Source organism: Acipenser ruthenus, chromosome 27 (genome assembly GCF_902713425.1).
Source record: "Acipenser ruthenus chromosome 27, fAciRut3.2 maternal haplotype, whole genome shotgun sequence".
In the NCBI taxonomy this organism is placed as follows: Eukaryota; Metazoa; Chordata; class Actinopteri; order Acipenseriformes; family Acipenseridae; genus Acipenser; species Acipenser ruthenus.
In genome coordinates, this window is record NC_081215.1 from 19,176,039 (window position 1) to 19,199,573 (window position 23,535).

Genomic DNA, 23,535 nt, shown 5'->3' on the forward strand with positions numbered 1-23,535 from the left:
ATATTTCAAGTTAGCTATAACATTTGATAAGTAACTTGAACTGCAACTGAAGCCAGCAGTATACAGTTATGGCCAAATGTTTTTTGCATCACCCTATATAATGAACTAATGTTGCTTCATAAAGTCGAATGAAACATATTGAATTACATACTGCTTATTTATAAATTGAAAAAGGTGACATTTCAAAATCTAACATAAAATACTGTACTACTATTATGGCTTCCAGTAGACTTTTTTTCTTTGATTACATGATGTTAAATATGGTCATACAGTTTTTCTTTTTTTTTTTTGGTCTCAATCATAAAATTCAAGGTGATGCAAAACGTTTGGCCATATCTGTACAGTTGCGCTGTTATTTCCAAAGGTTAAAAATACAGTACACAAGTCTGACCTCAAGAGGGCACCGATGAGCTCCTTGAACTTTTTGTTTTACTTTGAAACAATTTTTCTCTTAAAGCTCTGCTTTACGGTATGTAAAGCATAAGTATAGAATATAAGGCACACATTAATTAAAACAAAAATATGGGGTGTTAAGCGATGTTTTTCTGGCCTTAACAAATCATAAGTACAATCAGTGTTTTTTTGAATGTATGTCATTTATTAAGGTAAAATGTCTACAGAAGGATGAGAATTTTGAAGAAAAGAAACCATGGAGATCCTTGAACAATCGCTGATCAGGATTCCTTTTTTGTAACAGTATCCTGAGTTAATGAACAGTGATAACAATGTGTTTGAAAAATAATGTTAAAGTACAGATAAAGCAAAGCAAGTGAATGTTCATATTGCAATCCCCACCCCAAAATGCAATCCATAAGCACCTGGGGCCAATAGAGGATATACACCCTAACATATATATTTATTAAAGAAAAATTATTGTTAAAAATAATGCATTGCTTTTGTTTATTTATTTCTCTTATTTTTTCAACTCAACCTTGTTGGGAAGGCAATCTCAGAGAGAAAACTTGATTGTAAGTGTGTGAAGAGGAGAGCTGCTCAACCCAGAAACACCAATAGATATGTTGGCAAGCAATTGTGTAAACTTTGGTCTATACAGATAGTTGTTTTTGGTGGTTTCTCTCATGGGTTCCTGAGTGAAGGTAATAAATTACGAGGAATCAGTGGACCGCTGTTTCAGTCCCTAGAAAAAGGCATGCATTTTGTGTCAATTGCTATGTAATTTTTAATGGTAGACTAATAAACAAGTCTTTTATAATAACTTAAACTGGATGAAAACAGCTATGTGGCCACCTGGGCTACAAAGCCATTATTATTATTTTTAGCATGCCGATTTTCACCATTGGCTTTTTTTGTGACATATACTTAAAATTCCTAAGTGATGTAGTGAGTTTATATATAAAAAAAATAAAAATAAATCCCTCATCCATAGTTTGCAGGAAGCCTGGAGGTTGTTAGCAGGAAGACGGCACCAAAGCTGCTGGTGTGCCAACACCCTGGGCCCCCCAAATGTGGTGCATCCCATCATCAAAGAAGATGTGTGGTTGTATCTGGGAGAGAATAGGACCCTTGGGGGCCCCGTCCAAGAAGAAAGCTTCGTCCACCTCCAGCCCCCAAACGCGCAGAGTCCTGATGGCCCGGGCACTCATATCCCTGTTGCTCCGGGACGTCATTAGGTAGATACAGAGGGGGCTGTTATCCAGGGAGAATTTCTTTCTCAACTCCCCGAGAAGCATCGCAAACTCTTTCAGAGGTCCCTGAGAAAGTAAAAAAAAAACAAGATACCACATTTAACATGTGATGTGAAAATTTAAAAAATGACAAGACAGCAAGCAGCAGAACAAGTGAAGCAAGAAGAAATGTGTGTGTGTGGCTTCTAATGGGGTATTAGACTTTACAACATACAACCCGAATGCACACTTAAGCAATCAGGGGTTAGAAATCGGGTTAAATGGGGTAAAACCCGAAAATCAGAACCCCTACTTGTAATGCAAGATTATGGCATTTAAATAAAGTGTCACTCACTGTTACCTCTTACTTCTGTATGTAACTGGTAGAGCTAGTTTAATTACCTCTCCGATGGGGACAGACTCCTGAAGTTTCTCATAATTCACTGCCTCGCTGAGCCCTTTCTCTCGGAAGATGCGCTCCGTCTCGTCTGAGAAGAGAACGGCATCCCCATCAAACACCACCCTCAGCTGGTCACTGGGAGCCAGAACTTCCTGTTTGAACACCATGGCAGCAGGAATACCTGAAAACAAGATATTAACATAATATCATCATATATAAACTTGTTTCTCTAAAGTCTGACTGACCAGGGTGAGCCTACTGAGATATTTGTCCTGCATCACTGCGTGACATAAGGTAGCATACACATATTAAAATACAGTACAGGCAGGCATTGTGTGATATAAAATATATTTTAAAGTTAAGTGGTAACTTTTTTTCTTTAATTTAAATACTAATACAAATAAGAAAATAATGACACACATTAGACTCTTTAAATAACTTTTTGTAAAGATGTACATTTCCAAAATGAAAGTGTGGGGGTGGGGGGGGGAGCTAGATTATGAACATAAGTGGTAAAGTAAAACCATCAAAATCAATGTATAGTACCTCTCTTCAGGGCATTGCAAACATCCGTTTTGTCTGCAGACAGGAACAATTTCACATTGTTAGAGTGCAGGTATTTTGTGGAATCTTCCTCATTCACAAAACAAAATCTGGTGATGTCCAGACCTGGATGACAAAAGAACAACAATGAATAAACCTCAGGGGGAACGGTGTGTGGGGGGGGGATTGTAAAAATCGACAGAAAAGCGACTGGCAGTTGAAAGAAAGGACACAAACCCGTAGCCAGTAAATTAACTCAGAGTTACTCTGTATCATGTTAATCTAAATTTAGCAAGAGATGTCTTTAACAGGATTATTTATTCAAAGCTGGCTTTCTCACCATAATGTTTTGCACTGTTTATTATCCGTGAGCCACTTTGGGGACTGTTATTTGAAACCAGAATCACATCAAACAGCAGCTTTTCCTGGGGATTCTTTTCCAGCAGTTTCTCATTTACCATTTGGGCAGCCTGGAAAACAAAGAATCTACAGTCAAATCTGGGATCCTAGCCTGGTTGAAGAACACATGCATCATACAGACTCGTGTAAAGCCAAGACTCTTTCTAATCCTCTTCACATTTGTGCATTATTAAATATCTGATCAAACACTTTATGGCAGAAGACAGAAACTAAGTGCTTTATCAGTGAAATCTACTATTTTAAGAATATTTCTTTAATCTGCTTTTAATGTTCATTGTTACAAACCCACCTTTTCAGTTAAATCTTACTGAAAATATATAGGGAATATGTTTTCTATAACATAAACGTGAAATAGTTTCTGTTAAAGTATTACAGCATCCTTAATGGTGTAATGACACCAAATGAGGATAAAATCTAAGGTTACATGGTTGGGTTATTAAAACATTAGAAAAGTCGGTAGTTTTTAAATTTTTCAATTCCATGTCAAAAGAACCAATCAGAGTCACAACATCTGTATACTATATGTCCATGGGATATTGGCCAAAGTTGAGCTGCTGTACCTGACTCAAGTATTACCCTATTGATGGATATTTAGCAGCAGCAGCCCCTTAAAGACTAAAACAAACAAAATGACAAAATCGACAACCCACTAAAGCAAATGGATTTCAAAAGATAATATAAGAGACACATGTAGAAGAGTTTACCTTGATGAAGTTAAAGGCAGTGCCCTCCTTCAGTGGCTCATTCTCATTGGCTCTCTGATGGTTTTCAAACTCCTCTGTCCCTTTTTCTAAAAACAGCCTGTGCTCCTCCTCCAGATCAAAGATGGCTCTGGAAGAGACAGCGATCACAATCGCTCTGTTTGTGTCTTTCTGCAGAAAGGTAAATTAGCCTTCAGAAATCCACAACACTGTCTGTACACCCAAATGCATCACAAAATAATAATATCCAGGGATGGAAATAAGACTCCTATTGCATAACAGTTTCACCTGTTCCAGGTTTTACTACAAGCTTGATTAGATACAATGTATAGGTAACAAGCTCACGTGTCTGATTAAATTCTTACAAAACCAGGGATGGATCAAAGTGCTGTGCAATGGGGGGCTTATTGCAATCCCTGACATCTCCTAACAAATCAGTGGGACACAGTTTCTGACATTTAGCAGATTCCAATTGGGAAGCAGTTTGGTCCACATAATAGCTTAATTAACCCCCAAGTATTGGTAACAATATGAATATCTTAATTCCACCCCTGAAATATAAAGTTTTAGAACCTGTAACAAAATATTCAGAGCTCACACTGGTCTATTATTATTAGGAAGTCTACTGTGCAATTCAGCCCTGGTGCTAACTCAAGCCTCAAATTTAGTTTTTACTGTAGAAGCAGGTTCCATTATCTACTGTTTATGGGGACCAACGTTATAAAATGGGCTAAAATAAATGTAAAAAGCTGCACAGCCTTTACCTGCTTTACTTCAGTATTCAGAACGGCATGTCCACATTGTTCCATTTTTTCCAGACTTGTCTGTATTAAACACAATAAACATAGATGCTTGTAGTAACATGTCCAACTTCATAAATAAAAATAAGTTAAAATACAGACGGTAAAAACACCATACAGTATCTGTATGGGATTAATAAAACGTAGAAATGCAGTACAAATTACATTTAATACAAATATAACAACACTATGCATCCTGCAACTAAGCTGTCACCTTGACAATTTCATGTTGACAACTCACAACGTTGTGAGTTTACCACGTTATCCTTACATATATCAACAAAAACGAAATATATTTAAACTAAATAATTAAAAACGTGTATACTTACTTACTTGCTTACTTGCTTGCTTGCTTGCTTGCTTCTGAAAATACAGGCCTCTTCTGGGATGCTGCTAGATTTATATTTTGCATTTGTTTGCCACTGTTTATATGTCCCTCACTCAGGAAGTACTGTCTGTATACACCAGTGTTCGTTTTTGCAAAGGATTGTGGGAGTTGTAGTTTTGATTCGACACGTTTTTAATTTTATTCGCATGGTCGGTGCCGCGTGACTTCTGCTTAGCCAACCAGGGGCTGGGGTAAAAATAGTGGCTGTTCTTACATTAAAGCCTATGATAAAGCCTTACAATAAAGCATATGAATGGAAAATGTATGTAAACTTGGTCTGAAATACCTACTTAATAATACCATACTAGCAAAGTTCATACTAGCAAAAGAATGAGTCATCATCCTATGTTTCCTAGGTAATAAATTATAGCGATAGTGCCAGTAGGTATGCATCCTAGGTCTATTGTTTTTATAAAAAAAATTCTGCAAATGGATTTAACTGTTTGGTGCCACTCTTATACTGTGGAGCAATAGTATAGCAAAGATGGAGTGTGGAGTAGTGGTTAGGGCTCTGGACTCTTGACCGGAGGGTTGTGGGTTCAATCCCCAGTGGGGACACTGCTGCTGTACCCTTGAGCAAGGTACTTTACCTAGATTGCTTCAGTAAAAATCCAACTGTAAAATGGGTAATTGTATGTAAAAATAATGTGATATCTTGTAACAATTGTAAGTCGCCCTGGATAAGGGTGTCTGCTAAGAAATAAATAATAATAATAATAATAATAATAATGTATAAACTAGGCAGAAGATATACATTTAACAGTTCAGTGTTTTAGATACCTGGTCTCAGCTCATCAAGAGGTACCATACAGCCAATCTCAGCATGTCTCTCTGCCATGAACGGAAAAGTATGCTGAGGCACTTTGCATGACCAGGGGGATTATAATGCAAATATGAGGAATTTCCAAATGTCACAAAGTTGATACTGTACCAGTAATGGAACTATCTAGAAAATGATTTACATACATTAAAAAATGTGTCACAGAATCTCTTCAAAAACTAAAGGTTGCATATACAATGTTTTTCTCAGTTTCTTACAAATTGTGTGTTTTGCAAAAATAGTAAAAATAGTAAATATATATTATATAGTCAATATAATGCTTGTTGATGAAATACCAATGTTGTACAAGCCTAGGTTTTAATTTTAAAATGCCACTGTCAGGAATCTGCTTGCGGTCTGTGTCATATCATCGGTTTGTTTTTGAAATCACATTACTGCTTATTGTCTCACAAATCCCCTTTCATGCTATCTGATTCACTTTCCTGGTCCCATGATTACAGGAAGCAAAAACACTGATTAGCTTCCGGTGTTCTCATTCTACTTGATTGACAAACATCCCAGCTAAAGCTGTAACTAAGTAAATAAGAAACCTGTCCTGTCTTTCTAGAAGTCCAGCACAGTCCTGCTACTGCGGGGCAGCAAAGTATCAATGGCTGTACACAAAGAATCAACTTTGTGTACAGCCGTGGTTCTCAGATTGGGGTCCAGACAATTATTATTTATTTGTTTATTTAGCAGACGCCTTTATCCAAGGCGACTTACAGAGACTAGGGTATGTGAACTATACATCAGCTGCAGAGTCACTTACAATTATGTCTCACCCGAAAGACGGAGCACAAGGAGGTTAAGTGACTTGCTCAGTGTCACACAGTGAGTCAGTGGTTGAGGTGGGATTTGAACCAGGGACCTCCTGGTTACAAGCCCTTTTCTTTAACCACTGGACCACACAGCCTCCTGAACAACAATCATCTGTTTTGGTTGTAGTTTTGTTCTTATTTGGGATTTGACTTTTCAAAATCATTTAACACAATGTGGCCCAGCCAGACAATCCACAAGCTCTGTTGCACTGTTGATGTTGAAGCAAAATACATTTCTGTATATTTCTTTTTAACAATCAACCTTAGAAGTCTTTTCGGAAGCTTTTTCGGCTGGAATACTGTAGTTAGTAAGTATGGCAAAAAAAAATTTGTCTAAACAAAATCAACAATAAGGAATCATGCAGAACACATATAATATGTATTAATATAACAATAAATCATCCTTTAAATGGGAAATACATATTAGGAAAATGTTGATGATATAAAGTATTCCTTTATGTCAGCAGTATTTCCTTATATTCGGTCACTTTTAACCTTTCCTCAAAAAGATAAAAAAAAATCAATGAAAGGTTTGGAGGTTGTATTTTGTATATCAGTCTTATCTTGCTAGGGAGTTTTCCTCCATTTTGTGTTCCGTAGCTGGGTTTAATAACTCTTCCTGATCAGGCACGGTAGATAACATGCATATACAATAGTGTGCATACAATTCCAAATATCATAGCTGAGAAGGGTGATTCCTTTCCTTGATCCAACATCAGAAAGAAACGTGACCGGGGCAGCGTACTCCTACTGCAGTTGGTTGTAATTATAATACTCACAGTGACACTGATCAGTTGCTGTGATCAAATATCAAGCAGGCATGCCTGCTGTCAAAAAGAATGCTATTCTAAACCAAACTGTATGAATGTATATTTTTTAAATGTTTTCATCACTTTTTATTTTTTATAGCCAGATTGTATGTTTCAAAGTATGAGGGCATCTACTGAAGGATAATAAGCGCTGTACTTAGAACATGATTGACTTAGAGGACCCACAGTGCTTATAATTATGAAGGAGAAGAAGAATGAGAAATATGTGTACAAAAATATTACTCATGTTTCCTTTAAGATCCTTGGTACACTTCCTGATGTGGTGACGCTTGGCTCTTGTTGAGGACTGGCAGGAAAACTGTCGGAGGAGAAGACCCCACATATTCAATCCCAGGGTCACTTTGTTTGGGATGCCGGGGGATGCGGTGGTAAGGCGTTACCGTCTCACTCCACAGGTCATCCTAGACCTAATAACTTAATTTCACCTTTTCATCACCTGGTTGACTGTCCTCCTGGTAACACAGACAGCATTCACTTTCTCCACTATAGAGGACCATATGGCCTCTTTGGCAGCATAACTGATGTTGGCTGAAGCGGTTCCAAATAACTCAATTTCATACTGTAACCTCAGCCGTAAGGACAGCTCCTCCTCAGAAATCGTTTCTCTGTACTTCTAACTCACCTCACCTCTGGGCTGTAAGTGCAGCCGCTAAGTAGCCTGATGGACAGGCGGAGCTCATTGCGACCCTCATGGCCAGGGTGTCCTCGGCTCACCGCACACCAGCAACCCCTGCGGTCTGGCCGGGCGCCTGCGGGCTTGCCTGTAAGCTGCCCAGGGCTGCGCTGTAGCTCTGGGTGGCTGCATGGTGAGTCTGCAGTGTGTAAAAAAGCAGGCGGATAAAAGCACATGCTTCAGAGGACAGCGTGTGTTCGTCTTCGCCCCTCTTTTGGAACTGTTGTATATGGTGTATTATAAATAGCTGTATTTGCCTAATGTAATACTTTAACTTTTGTTTTAAGACCTATTTATTAAAAAGCTGAAAGACCACTTTTAGACAGTCCCTTTTAATAAGTAGGTTTGACTGTAAACAAGGTACTATGGTATTTACTTTTCACCCAAACTGTAAGAGGTTTCCAAAATAGAACATAGCCAAAGAACGGTACAGTGCTAGTATGGCAACTACAGTACAGCATTGTGTATTGTAAAGAACACAGACCTTGTTTTCAACAATGTCTGAGATTCCATCTACAGCATCACTAGTAGGAGGTGCTTGATTAACAGGTGTACTGGAAGTTCCAGCCTGCCTGACGAGTTCTGTGTGGTGGAATTCTCTTCCCCCCCACCTACACATTCTAAAGGGAGTTTCCTTCATGACAATATCAGCAGGTAGACCACAGGAACATGAGGTGCAGCCAGCACTACCAGTCTAGTAATAAGTGTCTCAAGTGTCAGTTGAAAATCCTGTTGGGTAACTCACTAGAACCTAGTTACTATTCACAATAAGCTTTTTATTTCACTTTCTTCTGGAAGAACATAGCCGTCTTTAAACAATGAAGGAGATAGAAGATTGGATCTAGGGCACTCTCAGGTTTTCGGATATCATATATACATTATCAACATTGTTTGGGGCAAGCAGGCTGTGCATTTACAGCCAGAAATCAGGTAAGAAAGAATACAATTCTGCAGTATTTCCTCCAACAGGTGACACTAAGCAGTGAGGTGGTATTAGTTATCCTCGACAGTTTGGTGTCTAATACTGTGTCCTGTGGTCTGTGGTTCAGGATTTGGGAAGCCAGCTACTTTGTTATCTATTGATTTTTGGTTTGTTGTGTTTAACAGGTCAGTTGTCACCCTTCTTTAAACAAATAAAAACCCTTTTCTACCTCAGCAAGCAGGGTTTCATAGAAGGGTTTTGTGTTTACAGTTTTTGGCAACTCCTACACCTTTTGGTTTTATTAATTATTCTGTTGTTGTCATGGTATGACTTGGAAAGCATATCAAATACTGTATAAATGTTATGTACTGTAAATAAGAAGTTTAAGAAGACCTGAACTTTTTAACTCTCTTAATGTTCTAAACTCACAACCTTTATATTTCATTTCAACTGTAAAGATTATATGTGTGCATTTTGTCTTGGTAAAAAAAATTGAGGTTAACATGGCTAAATATACACAGAATCACATTTACATTTAAAATGAGTCAGGCAGCAGATACATCCTATTAAGAAAGAAAACATACAATGACGCTATAATTTGGGTAGCCAGGGGTAGGTGTTACCTGAGTCAAATTGTAACTGATGCGTGAAAACCATGAACTCCTAGATCCTGGTCCACTGTTATCTTAGCATCGCTCATAACGTGTGTAGCAGTATGAGCAGCAAGTCTGGCCTATCTAAGGAATATGAGTCCAGGACGAAAGTAAAAAGCAACTAGCTAAACTATTTTTTCATTCCAATATCAGTTTCAGTTACTTTACTTACAATAGGACAGGGTTTAGGCAAATTAACAGTGGTTGTGTGTGCAGGTTTGGTCTGTGTGCCTGCCCATGCCAAGCACTCATTTTCTCATAAAAATACTAGCTTGTATCAGGGCCTATTAGCTGTATTCTTCAGTTCACTGTTTACTTTTCAGTTTTTATGTGAAGCATCATTTTATGTTAAGGCTTAAAAAAGAAAACAAAATGTAAAGGCGGCTTCATTTCCTATGTTAATATATCTTATACTTAAAGTTAAAACATAGAGGTACAGTTTTACTGGAAATGTACCTATGAGAGAAAGACACCCCCTAAATCGCAGCATTATATTACCCACAGTAATGACCCCTTTCTCCTTACCTTTAGCTGAGGATTTTTTTCTTTATAAAAGAGGTCACACGTCACATTGGTTTTTTTTTCAATGAACTAAATAGTGGCGGATCTCGATACCGCCATCATACAGCTATATATTTTTCATAGACCTTATACCAGTGTTATGATTCCACAAAGAAATGATCAATATACCTTTTACATATTAAGTACACCAGTTGGTACTCAGTGCATTTGAGCTCTGCACTGTAGACGTTTCAATAAAGAACAGGGAGCAATGAGTGTATTGTTTGGCATTCTTTATAAGCAATGTATACTGCCTTGTTCCTTAATATTAATGCCAATGTCAGTACTGGGTGTGCTGTGTTTTAAGGCTTTGTTTGATGAGTGGATTTTTAAATAGATTATAAGCACTTTTCTTGAAGCATATTTATCACAAAGTTGACATATGGAAAGAAAAACAAAAGCCCTTTTCGTCCAAAGGTACAGGGCTTGAGAAGGAATGTTTGCTGCCAATGAAGAAATGTTTGACTCATAACAATGGTGTTCTATGAGATTTACAAACAGCTCTCTTTTAATCACACAAGAAATTAAATCCACAATTATGCTAGCTTGTCTGAATGTGCAGGTACATGGGTGGCACGAAGGCATAGGCATAGATAAACAATTGATAACAGAAGAGATCATTGGGAATGAAACTCATAAAAAAATGCCTGTGTATGCAACTGTTGTAATGGTACATGTTAAGTTTGTTTTATCATACAATAAGGAACCTTTAAGCCACCACTCAGTTGGTGCTCTGGTACTGTTTTCGACTGCAGTTTTCATTAACTTTTAACACATTTCATTATACAATGCCTGGCCCAGCCACTCACAATAGGAAGTCATTTCCTTCCTCCCTGCTCTGTGGAAGTCCTGCTCAGTACAGCAGGAGAGGGATCACAGGAAAAAAGACACACTTAAACTTGTCTTTGCTTCTTAATGAACCTTCATTGAACAAGTAAGTGTATTTTGGGTCAGCTTTTGTACCTATAGAGTAGTGGAGGAGCTGAAGAATGCAGAAAGTTGTAGATGCTTGTTATACTTCTGTCTGGAAATAATGGGGATGCACTGGTCAAACATTTTGTAAATAAAAAGCTGTGTGAGCAAAGGCTAAAATGGGATCATTGGCTGAATATGGATTTGTATCATACATGGGTTTGCATGGTTTGGGCAAGATTCCTGAAGGACGGTACCAGCTCCATATTACACTCAGCAACTAGTAGCTTATTGACTATTTCAACCCACAAATTGAAATCTGCTTATGAGAGCCTTTCCTTCCTAGTAAACAGCCTTCATACTTGGGTAATGCTTTCCTTATAATAATGCTATTACATGTACAAATGCTTTATAAATACAATTTTAAATGCTTAAAAAATATATAAGATAACATTTTTTTGTGGGGTGTGTTTGGTGTTTTATCTATGGGACTCTTTGATCTTTAAAAAGCCCTTTCTTTATAGTACTCTGCTAATCATGTGAAGCAGTAAAATCGAGACCAAAAAAAGCTTTTTATTTATTTTACAAATTAAACTATTGTAAGAAAAAATAACCATATTTTAATATTGGGTCTATTCATTTCATATATAAAGTAGCAGATTTAATTCCCCCCACTGTTTAGATTATTGCTAAGGTTATGGGTGCATTGTTACATTTCAAAGTACCAGGGGACATCCAGGGTAGGCTTCGTTGTGATTGTTTAAATGTTTTTAGATCCCCTTGGATTACAGCAGCCACATATATAATACAGTATGCTGCATGCCACAAATATTGGCAGTCTGGAAGTCATGTGTTCAGATCTTCAGTATTCTCTTGGGATTGTAGCTGCATTATTTATACTTAATATGTATTACTTTACTTATAGTGCCTATTTGCTCAATGTCGTGTTTAAATAGGGACAGCCCTAATGATACAAAATAATGACTCACTGAAAGTTAACTGACCTGCAAACATGCAGAGGCTAATATGTAAACAAAGCATTAGGTGTAACCAATGCTTTAGTGCTAAAGACATATTTTTCCATTGCAAATTGATTTTCTCACTTTACACGGTATCATAGAATATACAGTAAAGCCTGCCTTTACAGTCCCCTTGAATAAAACCTGACTTAAATTATATGTTGATAGAATGACAATAAAGCTCATGCACAATAAAAACAACCTTTATGGAATGTAAATAAACTGGTTTCTAATAATGTACAGCACACAGGATGGTAAATTGCAGAAAAATGAAGTAACCTCCAGAAATATTTGTTAGTATAAAACCAACAATTGTATTATTGTGTTGCTTCCAGCAGAGGGTGCCATAACACTACCTCTTGTAAAATATTGTATTACTGTATTAAGAACAGGTGCAAGATCTCAGCATGCTATTTTCAATTGACTGAGCCTTTACCTTACCATGCTAGCAATGCAATCTGTTAATATATCTACATCTTATCACAGCAATAATAACTGCAAGTACAGATTCAGAATGAAGATGTAACAGTCAAGGCACTGAAAGCATTTTCCTACCCCTTGCTAGCATATTACAATCTCCTTAAATTCCTTATTATTTTTTATGCTTTGCTTTATTTATCCAGCTTGATGGTAGTATTTGGTTTCCTCTCCCCCTCTGCTTCCTGTCTCCTAATGTAAAGTAACACTGGAAGTGTTCTTCCAAGTAAATTGGCCATGTTTGAGTCAGCATGTCAGAAAATCTAAAAGTAGCAGCTTTTATGTTTAAGAAAAGCTCTATTTTAAAGCCATATGCTGGCAATAACTGGCCACCTAAATCACTCCAAGACATTTTGAATTATTATCCTAATTTCAATGGGCATACAATAGCTAGGTCAGTCAGACACATTGAAAGTCTGAATAACTTGCTCTGTCATACCAGTATGGTTTATCATTTATTGTAGTTTTTGGACATATTTTGACAGTGTTATATTCCTGCAGATTACATCTCTAACCCATATCCATCATAACAAGCCATGGCTCCTAATGCTCACAATATCAGTGCTACAACCATAACACCCACTACAGCTTTTAACACCACCACAACCGCTGCCCCTGACTTCATCACTCAGCTGCTCAACAAGATCCCATGTAAGTACAGCACAGCTTTCCACTTACACCCTCTTAAGGTAATTGGTCTGATTCTAGTGTCTTTTTAGTTTGTACTGTTTGTGCTCTTTCTCATTGAAAAACCTTTATTCATTTTATGAACCATTCTATCTCACATACCTGTTACCCTGCATTTTTTTTTTCTGCCAAAAGTGTGTGTGTGTGTGTCCAGATTAAATATGGCTCTTTACTAAAGTTTAATTTTCCCCCTTCTTATATAGTGCCAAGATGGGCTATTTACGCTATAGCGGCAGCTATAGGTCTTGTCTTCTTAATCTGCTTCTTCTGCATTTGTATCAAATGCTGTTGCAAAGGAAAGAAGAAGAAAAACAAAGATGAGAAGATCAAACTGGATGGCATGAAAGGCTCCACCACAGCAGCTCTGGTAAGATTAATAACATGCCTTTTCGTTCTTTGACAGCCTTCACCAAAGCTGTGTGCTCTAAGAAGTTGAATGCCTGGGAGCTCTGTATACTGTAAACCCCAGTGTTAGTCCACATTAAACTATTACTGTTTATTTTGATATATACTTTTATTTAGACACGCAAGGACAATTATTATTTTTTATGTTTTTTAATTATTATTTTTTGTGTTTCGTTTGGTTGATGTCGATTCAACCCTTATAAAAGTTTACCTTATAAAAGTTTACCATGTTTTTCCCATGGTTATACTATACATTTACCATAGTTTACCCTGGTTTGCCATGTTTATTAATATGCTTTTCCATATGTTGCTATTCATTACTATGCTTTGCTATGATTTATTACACTGTGCTATGCTTTTACTACAGTAAACTTTTATAAGGGAAACCCCATCCTGTCTTCCTAAATATCTGGATTAATTTCCATAACAATAAGCTAGTATTAGTAAAAGATTCATGGCAAATTACCTGTAATGCAAAATAATGTAGGTTTCCAAAAATCGAATGATTATTATTATTATTATTACACTTTTTGCCCTGTTTTATTTTTCACTTTGTTCAATTAAAAGCTGTTGATTCCTCTTCACAGGTACAGCCAGGCATGGAGGATCTGGATTATGGTTCGAATAACAAGCCAAAGGGAAAGCTGCAGTATTCTTTGGAATACGATTTTCAGAAGCAAGAGGTTCATACTTTTTATTTGCCTTTATAGCAATCTGTAATTAATTCTGCTGCCAAGTTTTAATGCAGTGTGTTTTGAGTCATGTAATGGATGTCTGGACATTACATTCAAAGCAGTAATTAAATCGAGGGGTTTGTCAAACATCATAAACTGTAAACCTCATCTATATATCAGAATCACTGGGCAATGTGTGCTTCATCATTATGAACAAGACACAGCAGCACTTTTTAGTGTGTGATGCTATGCAGTGGTGGGCTCCAAAACACTTGGATAGCTCCAGGTTTTGTGACCAATGATTCACAATAGAGCTCTCTATGTATCTGATAGGCTTCCCTTCCTCTCTGCAGCTCATTGCTGGAGTGAAGCAGGCAGCTGAGCTACTGGCCATGGATCTGGGTGGGACATCTGATCCATACGTCAAGGTCTACATGCTTCCAAACAAGTCAAAGACATGGGAGACCAAAGTGTACAGAAAAACACTCAATCCCGTTTTTAATGAGAGTTTCACGTTTCAGGTATGATCCTTTATTACTTCTAAACTGTTGGTATTAGAAACCTGAGAAATTTCATGAACCATTACAAGGCACAACCGTACAGAAGATGACATTCATATACAGTTGAATGTCTAGCTTTAAAAAAGCAAAGAATTGAAGATGTCAATAAATCTGTAAATTAGAAATTTCATTAAAGGTACTGTTCACCATTTTCTAATGACAATAAAACTACAAGACATCGCCATTGGGTTGTTGACCTTATCTGTTGGGCTCTTTCTTTCCTGGTACAGTCAATTGCCAGAAATGTACTCTAATGAGAGTGCTATTGCTTGAATATAATTCACTGTTTTAACATAGACAAGGGAATACTTTTGTATCAATTGTCCTATTTATAAAACTTTGCATTAAATACATTTTTTTTTACAGTTTCTAAAAAGGTTTTATTCTTGTTTCAACATTTAACATTCAATTAACCCTTTTTGTAAAGTCTTCTTCAATCTATAATCATTTTAATTTCCTTTTCAAATGTATACTTCAACAATAAGTTTCCTATTTCGTTTGTACTTTATTCAGACACCCCAGGCTGAGCTAAATGAATCGATGATCGTGATGCAAGTATATGACTTCAACAGATTCAGCAAGCATGAAATCATTGGGGAATTGAGAATTCCACTCAAAACAGTGGACTGGAATCATGTAATTGAAGAGTGGATGGAGCTAAGTGCAGCATCTAAATCTGAGGTAATAATGTTAAATCAATTCCCAGCATGCAATGCTCTATTAAGAACTCCTATAACTGCATCTTACTGTTAGCCCAGGAGGTTAACAGTTTGGTATGTTCTTCATCCAATCTCCATTGCTACTTATAAATGATCTGGTATAGTTATAACTCATGTATAGTAGTATTGCTATTACACCTTTTTCATCCAATCAGGGGATCTTTTATTTACAAATCCACGTCCGACATTTTCACAGACTGTTTTCAATTTCTCATTTTACTTCATGTTTACAAACTGTTTGTTAATATGACATACCCCTTAGATTATGTTCACAAAAACATGCTGCAATTTACTTTGTAAATGTGGTCTTTTTCTGCCTTGTATTAGCACCGTTCAATATTACTCTACCACCTATCACACCATGAGTTGAAGCATGTGAATCTATTTCAGCACGAGAACCTTGGCGAGATCTGCTTCTCCCTGCGGTACGTTCCCACTGCGAGCAAACTCACCGTTGTTGTTCTGGAGGCCAAGAACCTGAAGAAGATGGATGTTGGGGGGTTATCAGGTAATAATTACCTTTGAGACATATGGGTACAATTCAATATAAAATAAGCATGTGTAAGTCTATGATTTGTATCTTTGAAATTAGATTTTTTGATACACATATCTGTTCACTGTAGAAGAGTCTTGCATTACCCATGAAAAAAGCCTGAAATTGAAGCAATGGGGGTTTTAAAAATTCAGGCCAGTTCTGCAACCTGTCCTGTTACCTGCCTGTTGCACAGGTCCAAACTAGACCAAAACGATGTGTTGCTTCTCTATCATTAGCTATAACAATCGTGTTTTTAGATCCGTATATCAAGATCCAGCTTATTTTGGATAAGAAGAAGTGGAAGAAGAAGAAGACATCAGTGAAAAAGAAAACACTGAATCCGTACTTCAATGAATCATTCACTTTTGAAGTGCCCTTTAAACAAATACAGGTGAGCTGGGAAAAGGTCAATTCAATTAATATTTAATCAGGAAATGGTGTAATATAAACCCATATATAAACTGGAGTATTTTGTATTTCTATAGATTTGATCAGCACCTCATTGGTGAACCTGAGTTGGAATATGGTTCACATCACAAGTAGGGTGACCACCTTTTCAAAATGCAAAAGTGCGGGGGTATATTTACATATTTTTTTCAAACTTTTTTTTACTTTTTGAGTGGGGTGGGGTGCTGTTTCAACTGGCGAGTGTAAGGCATTGCAAAATAATTCAGCAGGGGCGATGCTAAGATGTGCTATAAACAGATATGCTATGGTTTGACTGTGGCGCTAAACTGTAAGATTGCACTGTGTCTAGGAATTCGGGTCAAATGCCGTCCCAGAGGCATTAAGCCCGGGACCGGGACTTGATCTTTACATTTCGGGATTGTCCCGTCCAATTAGGGATGGGTGGTCACCCTAAACACAAGTGAGTGAGATTTATGATCTAAACCCTTATAATAGCGGACTGTGGTAAAATGAGGTACAGACACGGCAAAGTGTAATTAAATGTTAATGTTAAAGAACGGCAAAACAAGCACATGTGTAAAGTGAATGCGAAAAGCAAAAGTAAACTGCAAAATGACTGCAAATAAAGTTGTACTCTTTTATAAGTGTAGGTCAGTGGACATTAGTTGTCACAATAGAAGTCTATCATAAGTTGTTTTACCTGGCCTGATGCGTATGGATTCTTAGAAGGACAACTTCGCAAGGAATGAGTTAAGAAACATAACTTAAAATGCATTTCTTTGACTTTACCTTCACTTTTTCTTTGCAGAAAGTGCAGATGGTCATATCTGCGTGGGACCATGACAAGGTGAGCAAAAATGATGCAATTGGCAAGATCTTCTTGGGCTGCAGTGCATCAGGCAACCAGCTTCGCCATTGGTCTGACATGCTGTCAAATCCCAGGAGGCCCATAGCCCAGTGGCACACGCTGCAGTCTGTGGAAGAAGTAGATTCAGCCTTGGGAATGAGCTATAAATTCAAAATACCTTTAATAAATAAAACATTTTAGAGACTGTCATTTTAATAGGACCCAACTTCCTTGGATGTATCTCAAAATGCTATGGACACAAAGCTACAGCAGAGTACACCGGACATCGGGTCTGCACAGGACAGCAATAAATCAAGACTGCCACTTCTAACTTCTAACTAACACTCCCAAAGGAAATAATAGAGGACATGTTGTTCCTCTTTAAACCAGTCCAAAGTTTGAGCTTGCTGTATTAGGTGACTACATCGAAATGTTATAAAACTAGCAAGACACATCAAGGCATTTAAATTACTAAATATTCTGTTAAGCAAGCGTTTGTTACTAGACTCCCTAGACACTTTTAACTGAGGTATGTAACATTTGGTAACATGCAGGTGTACAACTTACCTTTACTGTCTGAGTAGGAACCTTAACATTAGACTGCTGTGATATTGTATTAGTCGTTATTATACATTTAGGATATACTTCAAACGCATTAAAGGCACTTTAAAAAATAAACCGTAACAATCACTCTGTCTAGCAATAGATTATAATATAAAACACTTTGGGCCATATTTTCAAAGCGTTTGCTCCAGTCTTTAATTAACTCCAATGTTTTGAAAGATGACAATTCAACAGTAAACTGAGAAACAAAAAACTTGAGTGTTTGAGAAACCTCCAATTACATGCCTTAGACATTTGATACTAGTTTTTTAAAGTCAATAGGTGTTTTTCTACTTTAAAAAATAGGAGTTACTTAAAGACTGGAGCAAACTCTTTGAAAATATGGCCTTTGTTTTACTTTTTTGTAAGGTTTACTGTGATAAAAAGCATTTTCAGGTTTTAGCCCTACGTACTGATATGCATTTTGTATTAAGCATGTACCGGTAAAATGTCAAGGAGTGCAATTTTATCTAAATGGTGATAAAGTACTTCGATTCACCACAGTTTAGACACATTTCTTGTAAGACACATTTCCTTTATTAAAACACATTCCATTGCTGAATATTTTAAACATGTATCATGTATCATATAAAGTTGTTTAAAGTTAAGATGTTTTAGACACAGTATGCATTATGGGGGGGGGGGGGGGGGGGGGCACAGTATAGAAAAGGTCACCCAAGGCAAATCATAATTTGCACCACAATATGACTCCATCCTCAAAATACACAGATTAGAAAACGTCACACATTGCAAGAGAAGGGGAACCTCCGAAGGGGGGTGTTAACGGGGCAAATTCATTACTGGTATGAATTTGTAAAAATATACAACCTTAGAAATGTTCTAAAAATGATGCATATTACAGTTTTATTTTTATATTTAACTTCAATGAATGATTTGTCATATATTTTTATCGCAATCTTGGATCTGAACTGGGGGGGCATTAAATCTAAATGGGGTTTGGAGGGAGGGAGGGAGGACGGCCACCTGAGGGGCCACCTCCCCTCACCCCCCCTCCCCCTCCTCCCCCCTCCCCCATTGATAAAGTTCATTGCTACACTACACTATTGTAGGAGCATTTGCAGGTGCTTTACTTTTTTTAGGACCCTATAAGTCACAAACTTATGAACCATCAATAAACACAGTAATGTGTTCCACTCTTGGTTTCCCTTATATACTTGGAGCCCTTTTAAGATGATCAATACAGCCGGTTATCTAAAGGCAATGAATACAACTGGCAGGCCACCTGTAAATGAGGGGCATTTGACTCATCCCCAGAAAGTGCCATCTTCAAGCAAACTGGCTTAGGCAGTCTGTGTCATTGCCACATCTAATATCATAGGTATTCTGCTGAGTCACGCCTGTTGAGAACCTCAGCGTAACTACAAGGTATTGTTTCCTAGTGATCCAGATGTTAATAAAGTACTGTAGGTTGGATGCATTTCAACAAACCCCACAGTTTCTGAGTATCCCTTGAACTTTTGATACACTAAAACTGAAGAGTGAAAAACACACATACAATATTTATTTGAATACTGTTTTCTCATCGATTGGCCACACTTACCATTGTCGGATGCAGTTTTCTCAATATTTGTGTAGCTTGCTTAACTGAAGAATGGTTATTTTGGTTGAAAAAATCCCTGTTAGAAATTCCGGTCTGTTGGTTTTCAACGGCTCATAATACTGACACTGGTACTGGTTCAAGAAAAAAAAAAACAGTCAATTTAAAACCTCTTTAATGTAAATTTCTCAATGAATCAAGTACGAAAAAGTTTTTTTTATTTTGGAAACACATTTTTAATGCTCCTGTTACTGAATCAATCGAATTAGAAAGTCCTTTTCATTAACACATTATTTGGACATATTTGCTCAAATTCACAACTTACTGTATGCTGGTCATCAGCTCACCAGCAGTGTCTGGGATTTATCTGAGGGAAAAGTTATTAGTATGTCCAAAATACATACTGTGGAAAAGTACCAAAATAAACATTATTTTCCTAATAAATTGCAATTGAATTTGCCTCATTAAAAGACTTTTATCTAACCCCTTGAAGCTGCTTCATTATACATGCCTAAACAGTACGCACAGGGCTGCATAGTAAACAGACTTCTGCTTGTAACTGATGCTGACTGCATAGCATTTTCAAGAGAAAGAAACTCTTGCATCAAAACAGGTGTGTTCATTTACATCCCTCGCTTAAACCCTACAGCTGTAACCTGAAGTGATTATATTCCATTATTCCTTCATGTCACTGCAGAATAGACTGAAGTGTACTAATCAGAATGAATGTGAATGTATGTGTACCAACACCAAAAAATCCCCAGAAGACCACAGCATTATCAGCAATTGCAACATAAGTGCCCTAGGAGATATGCTTTGTGGGCTTCCTTAGGTCACTACTTTTTTGGCCAGTGGTGTAGTGTCACAGCAGAATGCAGCAATTTCACACACACACACACACACACACACATATATATATATATATATATATATATATATATATATATATATATATATGAAGCAGTAATAATTATTCCACATGGATTTTCACCTCAAATTTACTGCTGGGAAATCAGCATTTCTCTGAGGTGATAACTAATGATGTTTTATAATTGGTTTTGATCCCAGCAGTTTTGATAAGGAGAAGAAGTAAACAGAATGTGTTTTTTTGTATATTGATGCATGTGTGACTTGATTAATTGAATGATTATCCAGGCATTTTGAAGTTCATGGCGTAGCTAGTCCCATGCCCATGAGGCTTTGGGACAAATAGGCAGTGTTAGGCACAGTCAATCCCTTATCTGCAGATATTGTGTGGGGTATGGACTCACTCTCTCTCTCTCTCTCTCTCTCTCTCTCTCTCTCTCTCTCTCTCTATATATATATATATATATATTTACTGTACATGTAGCACTGCTTATTTAATAGCGATGAAACTTGGTTCGGAGATTATTCAACATGAAGTGATATAATTTGGGAATGTATACATACTTTTTTGTTGTTTTTGCTTATAAGTAACTTTATAAGCAAACGTTTTATCATTAACAATGTCCAACAATGCACTGAGGTGGACTCATCTACAATGAGAAATACTGATTTCCTTGTAGAAAGCCTCACTGTACAATACAACCCCAAATCTAATGCTTTTACCGTCTACCATTTTCTGCTGTTGACTCCTTAGACCCCCAAGTGTGTGCTACAGCGTTCACTAAGTGACTCATCCCGTCTGTCGTGCCTGGAGCCCACTCTGATCTCTGAATCATTCCCTTCACCCACACTGTCCTTGTAATTGACAAGTAGCCTGCTGCTTGAGCTTGTACACAAGAGCCTGGTAGGGTGTGATATACTGAGCTACTGTAAAGCCAACACTTCCAGGGCTATAGTGCTAGTGTCTTGCCAATTATTGCCTTTGACAAGATTAAGATTTGCTAGAAATATTGTAGAATAATACACAGTTCCAGTCCATAAGCCAAAAGGTCAAACACATGTAAATCCTCACAGGTTTTCCCTCTGCTATCCCTCTCCCTAATGAGTGTATTGCCTGAGTTTATATAGCCCAGGCAATTGATTAATTCCTACCAGCAGTTTCCTTTTTTTTAGAAACTGGCAGCCATTTTGGATCTGAAACCTTCCCTATTGTAGCAGAGCCCTAAAATGCATTTTTCTTCATACATTTCAATATCAAGTGAAGTGAGTTGGTTTTACAATAACCTTTTGGGCTGTACAGCGTACATGTTTTGCCAACTCTCCAACTGTGGGTTAGTCAATGGAAAATCTCAGTTCAAAAAGCCCATTTGCAGAGTACAAATTTACATGTTATCCACTGGTAACCGATCATTCTTTAGTTTATTCTTCGGTGCCTTATCAGGAAGCAAACCTTGATGACAGGCCTAATTGACTGGTTCATATTTGAATACGTCATCAACCAATAGAAAGAACACCTAGTCAGAACAAGAGATAAAGAAAATGCACTTCCATTCACTATACAGGGTTCAAGTGTTCCGTTTTGCAAGAAATATAAAAATGTATTTTTTATTTTAAATCATGATCTATTGTACTGTACTACTGGAGGGGGAATCTGTCCCCACCCCCCTCAACACCTTTACCTGTCTTTAACCAACCAGCTGCTTCCCCACAGACACTACTGAGATTAAATGACTTAGGAAGTACAAATATAACAGATTGCCTAACTAGGAACTTTCTTTGAAAGTAATGTAATACAAGGCATCATATTTTACATGTAAGATTCATGCATTTATTTTGTAAGCTACAGTCACTGAAGGGCAGATGAGCACAAAGGCTATGTAAGTCTCAGCTACAGTCTCCTTGCCTCGTTTGAAGCAATTGTTCCTCAATGGGTCTCAGGTGCCCTTGCATCACAAGTATCTCACCATCCAAATAAGGAAAGAACACTTGATCGCTTTGAACCTGAATTTCTCTCAGTGAATCTGTAAAGCGATATCTAACTCCAATTGTTCCCCGCCCCTCTGCCACCACACAAGGGTGTTTTCTCAAGTGTCTGTTTAGTCGGGTTTGGATCTCAGAGGTGAGCACTGATCAAAAAAGCAGGAAAATGCACAGATGAGACAGTGGTGGTGGTGTTGGGGGCATGCAAAGTGGGCCCGGCGATGTCGATGGATGACGAGACAACAAGTCGTTCCTAGCGAATGAAAGGGCTCAAAGGTTCTCTCTGTCTCCTTTGAAGTGGTAATTGAGCTGGTCGACCCGCCCACCAGTTTCTGTCAGAAGCTCCCTCTCTTTGCATCATTAAGTGCCTATTAGAGAACAGCATCTTTTTTATCTAGCACATGCCTCAAATATTTCATAAGTCTTTTGTTCGTAATTATGTCCCACACTCAATGTCTTTTTGGTGCATAACAAATAGGTGACTTGTTAATTATTTGTCAGTTGTTAATCATTGTCAGTTTACAGCCTGGGTACAGCAGTATGGTAGTAAAAATTTCAGCAGCGCCTTGCATGAGAGGTTTTTAAAACACTTAGTGTGAAAGTTAATTGCCATTGATTGGTACTCAATTGTAAAGGTGAGGGAAGGACAGCTGTTCTTGTTTTTAAATCAACACATCAATGAATGGATTTGTTTAGTATCTGCTGATAAATACTTCTTAAAGGCAATTACAAGTACAAGTATGAGTATAGGCACACCCCTAATTAGCAATACACATACAGTATGTAATATAGGCTAGAGCAAGCAAAGGGTCTTTTTATTAAAAAGCTCCAGCACTAGCTAAAGCTCTGCTCTGTATTAACAGCAAAACTATAGGAGACTTGAGCCAAAGTGGCAGATCACTAGATGGCACTGGCTCTTGCTTATAGAAAGAAACACTCGCTGATCTAGCCTATATCAATGGCAAACAACCAGAACTGAAGAGCAGCTCCTGAACTCACTCATAACGATTGCAAACATCATGAAACATGAAGGGGCAGTAAACAATATGAACATGACATTTAAAGCTACTTGTTCCTTAATCAAATCAAATTAAAGGGCACAAAAGCTAATATATGAATTTAGTAATCAT

The 23,535-nt window shown here is 37.4% G+C and overlaps 2 protein-coding genes across 8 annotated transcripts; one reads left to right on the forward strand and one right to left on the reverse strand.

The window, feature by feature from the left end:
* Positions 1-951: 951 nt before the first annotated feature.
* Positions 952-4,971, reverse strand: LOC117432176 (cytosolic 5'-nucleotidase 1A-like). Of its 6 annotated transcripts, none has more exons than XM_034053707.3 (7): positions 4,839-4,971; positions 4,454-4,513; positions 3,693-3,860; positions 2,909-3,038; positions 2,572-2,694; positions 2,028-2,206; positions 952-1,712 (listed from the first exon to the last, which is right to left on the reverse strand). In XM_034053707.3, the coding sequence occupies exons 1-7, from the start codon at positions 4,899-4,901 to the stop codon at positions 1,410-1,412; spliced, it is 1,026 nt and encodes a 341-aa protein (XP_033909598.2). In that variant the 5' UTR covers positions 4,902-4,971; the 3' UTR covers positions 952-1,409. The 6 variants fall into 6 exon arrangements, with proteins under 6 accessions (XP_033909598.2, XP_033909599.2, XP_058857841.1 ...); XM_034053708.3 differs by having other exon boundaries at positions 4,835-4,971; XM_059001858.1 differs by having other exon boundaries at positions 4,831-4,962.
* Positions 4,972-8,686: 3,715 nt separating this feature from the next.
* On the forward strand, positions 8,687-18,653 carry LOC117432107 (synaptotagmin-2-like). 2 transcript variants are annotated; one of them, XM_034053585.3, is made up of 9 exons: positions 8,687-8,948; positions 13,064-13,213; positions 13,453-13,616; positions 14,242-14,337; positions 14,682-14,849; positions 15,402-15,569; positions 15,998-16,115; positions 16,400-16,533; positions 17,359-18,653. In XM_034053585.3, the coding sequence occupies exons 2-9, from the start codon at positions 13,099-13,101 to the stop codon at positions 17,596-17,598; spliced, it is 1,203 nt and encodes a 400-aa protein (XP_033909476.3). In that variant the 5' UTR covers positions 8,687-8,948; positions 13,064-13,098; the 3' UTR covers positions 17,599-18,653. The 2 variants fall into 2 exon arrangements, with proteins under 2 accessions (XP_033909476.3, XP_034760760.2); XM_034904869.2 differs by lacking the exons at positions 8,687-8,948; positions 13,064-13,213 and adding an exon at positions 10,484-11,088.
* The last annotated feature ends 4,882 nt before the right edge of the window (positions 18,654-23,535 follow it).

Excerpts from the sequence above, each read along its gene's own strand:
- LOC117432176 (XM_034053707.3), bottom strand. The coding sequence starts at position 4,901 with ATGCAAAATATAAATCTAGCAGCATCCCAGAAGAGGCCTGTATTTTCA. Across the intron at positions 3,039-3,692 it reads CTGCCTTTAACTTCATCAAG|GCTGCCCAAATGGTAAATGA; the intron begins GTAAACTCTTCT and ends TTTGTTTTCCAG. Across the intron at positions 2,695-2,908 it reads AAACAGTGCAAAACATTATG|GTCTGGACATCACCAGATTT; the intron begins GTGAGAAAGCCA and ends TTTGTCATCCAG.
- LOC117432107 (XM_034053585.3), top strand. The coding sequence starts at position 13,099 with ATGGCTCCTAATGCTCACAATATCAGTGCTACAACCATAACACCCACT. Across the intron at positions 16,116-16,399 it reads GGATGTTGGGGGGTTATCAG|ATCCGTATATCAAGATCCAG; the intron begins GTAATAATTACC and ends TCGTGTTTTTAG. Across the intron at positions 16,534-17,358 it reads TGCCCTTTAAACAAATACAG|AAAGTGCAGATGGTCATATC; the intron begins GTGAGCTGGGAA and ends TTTTCTTTGCAG.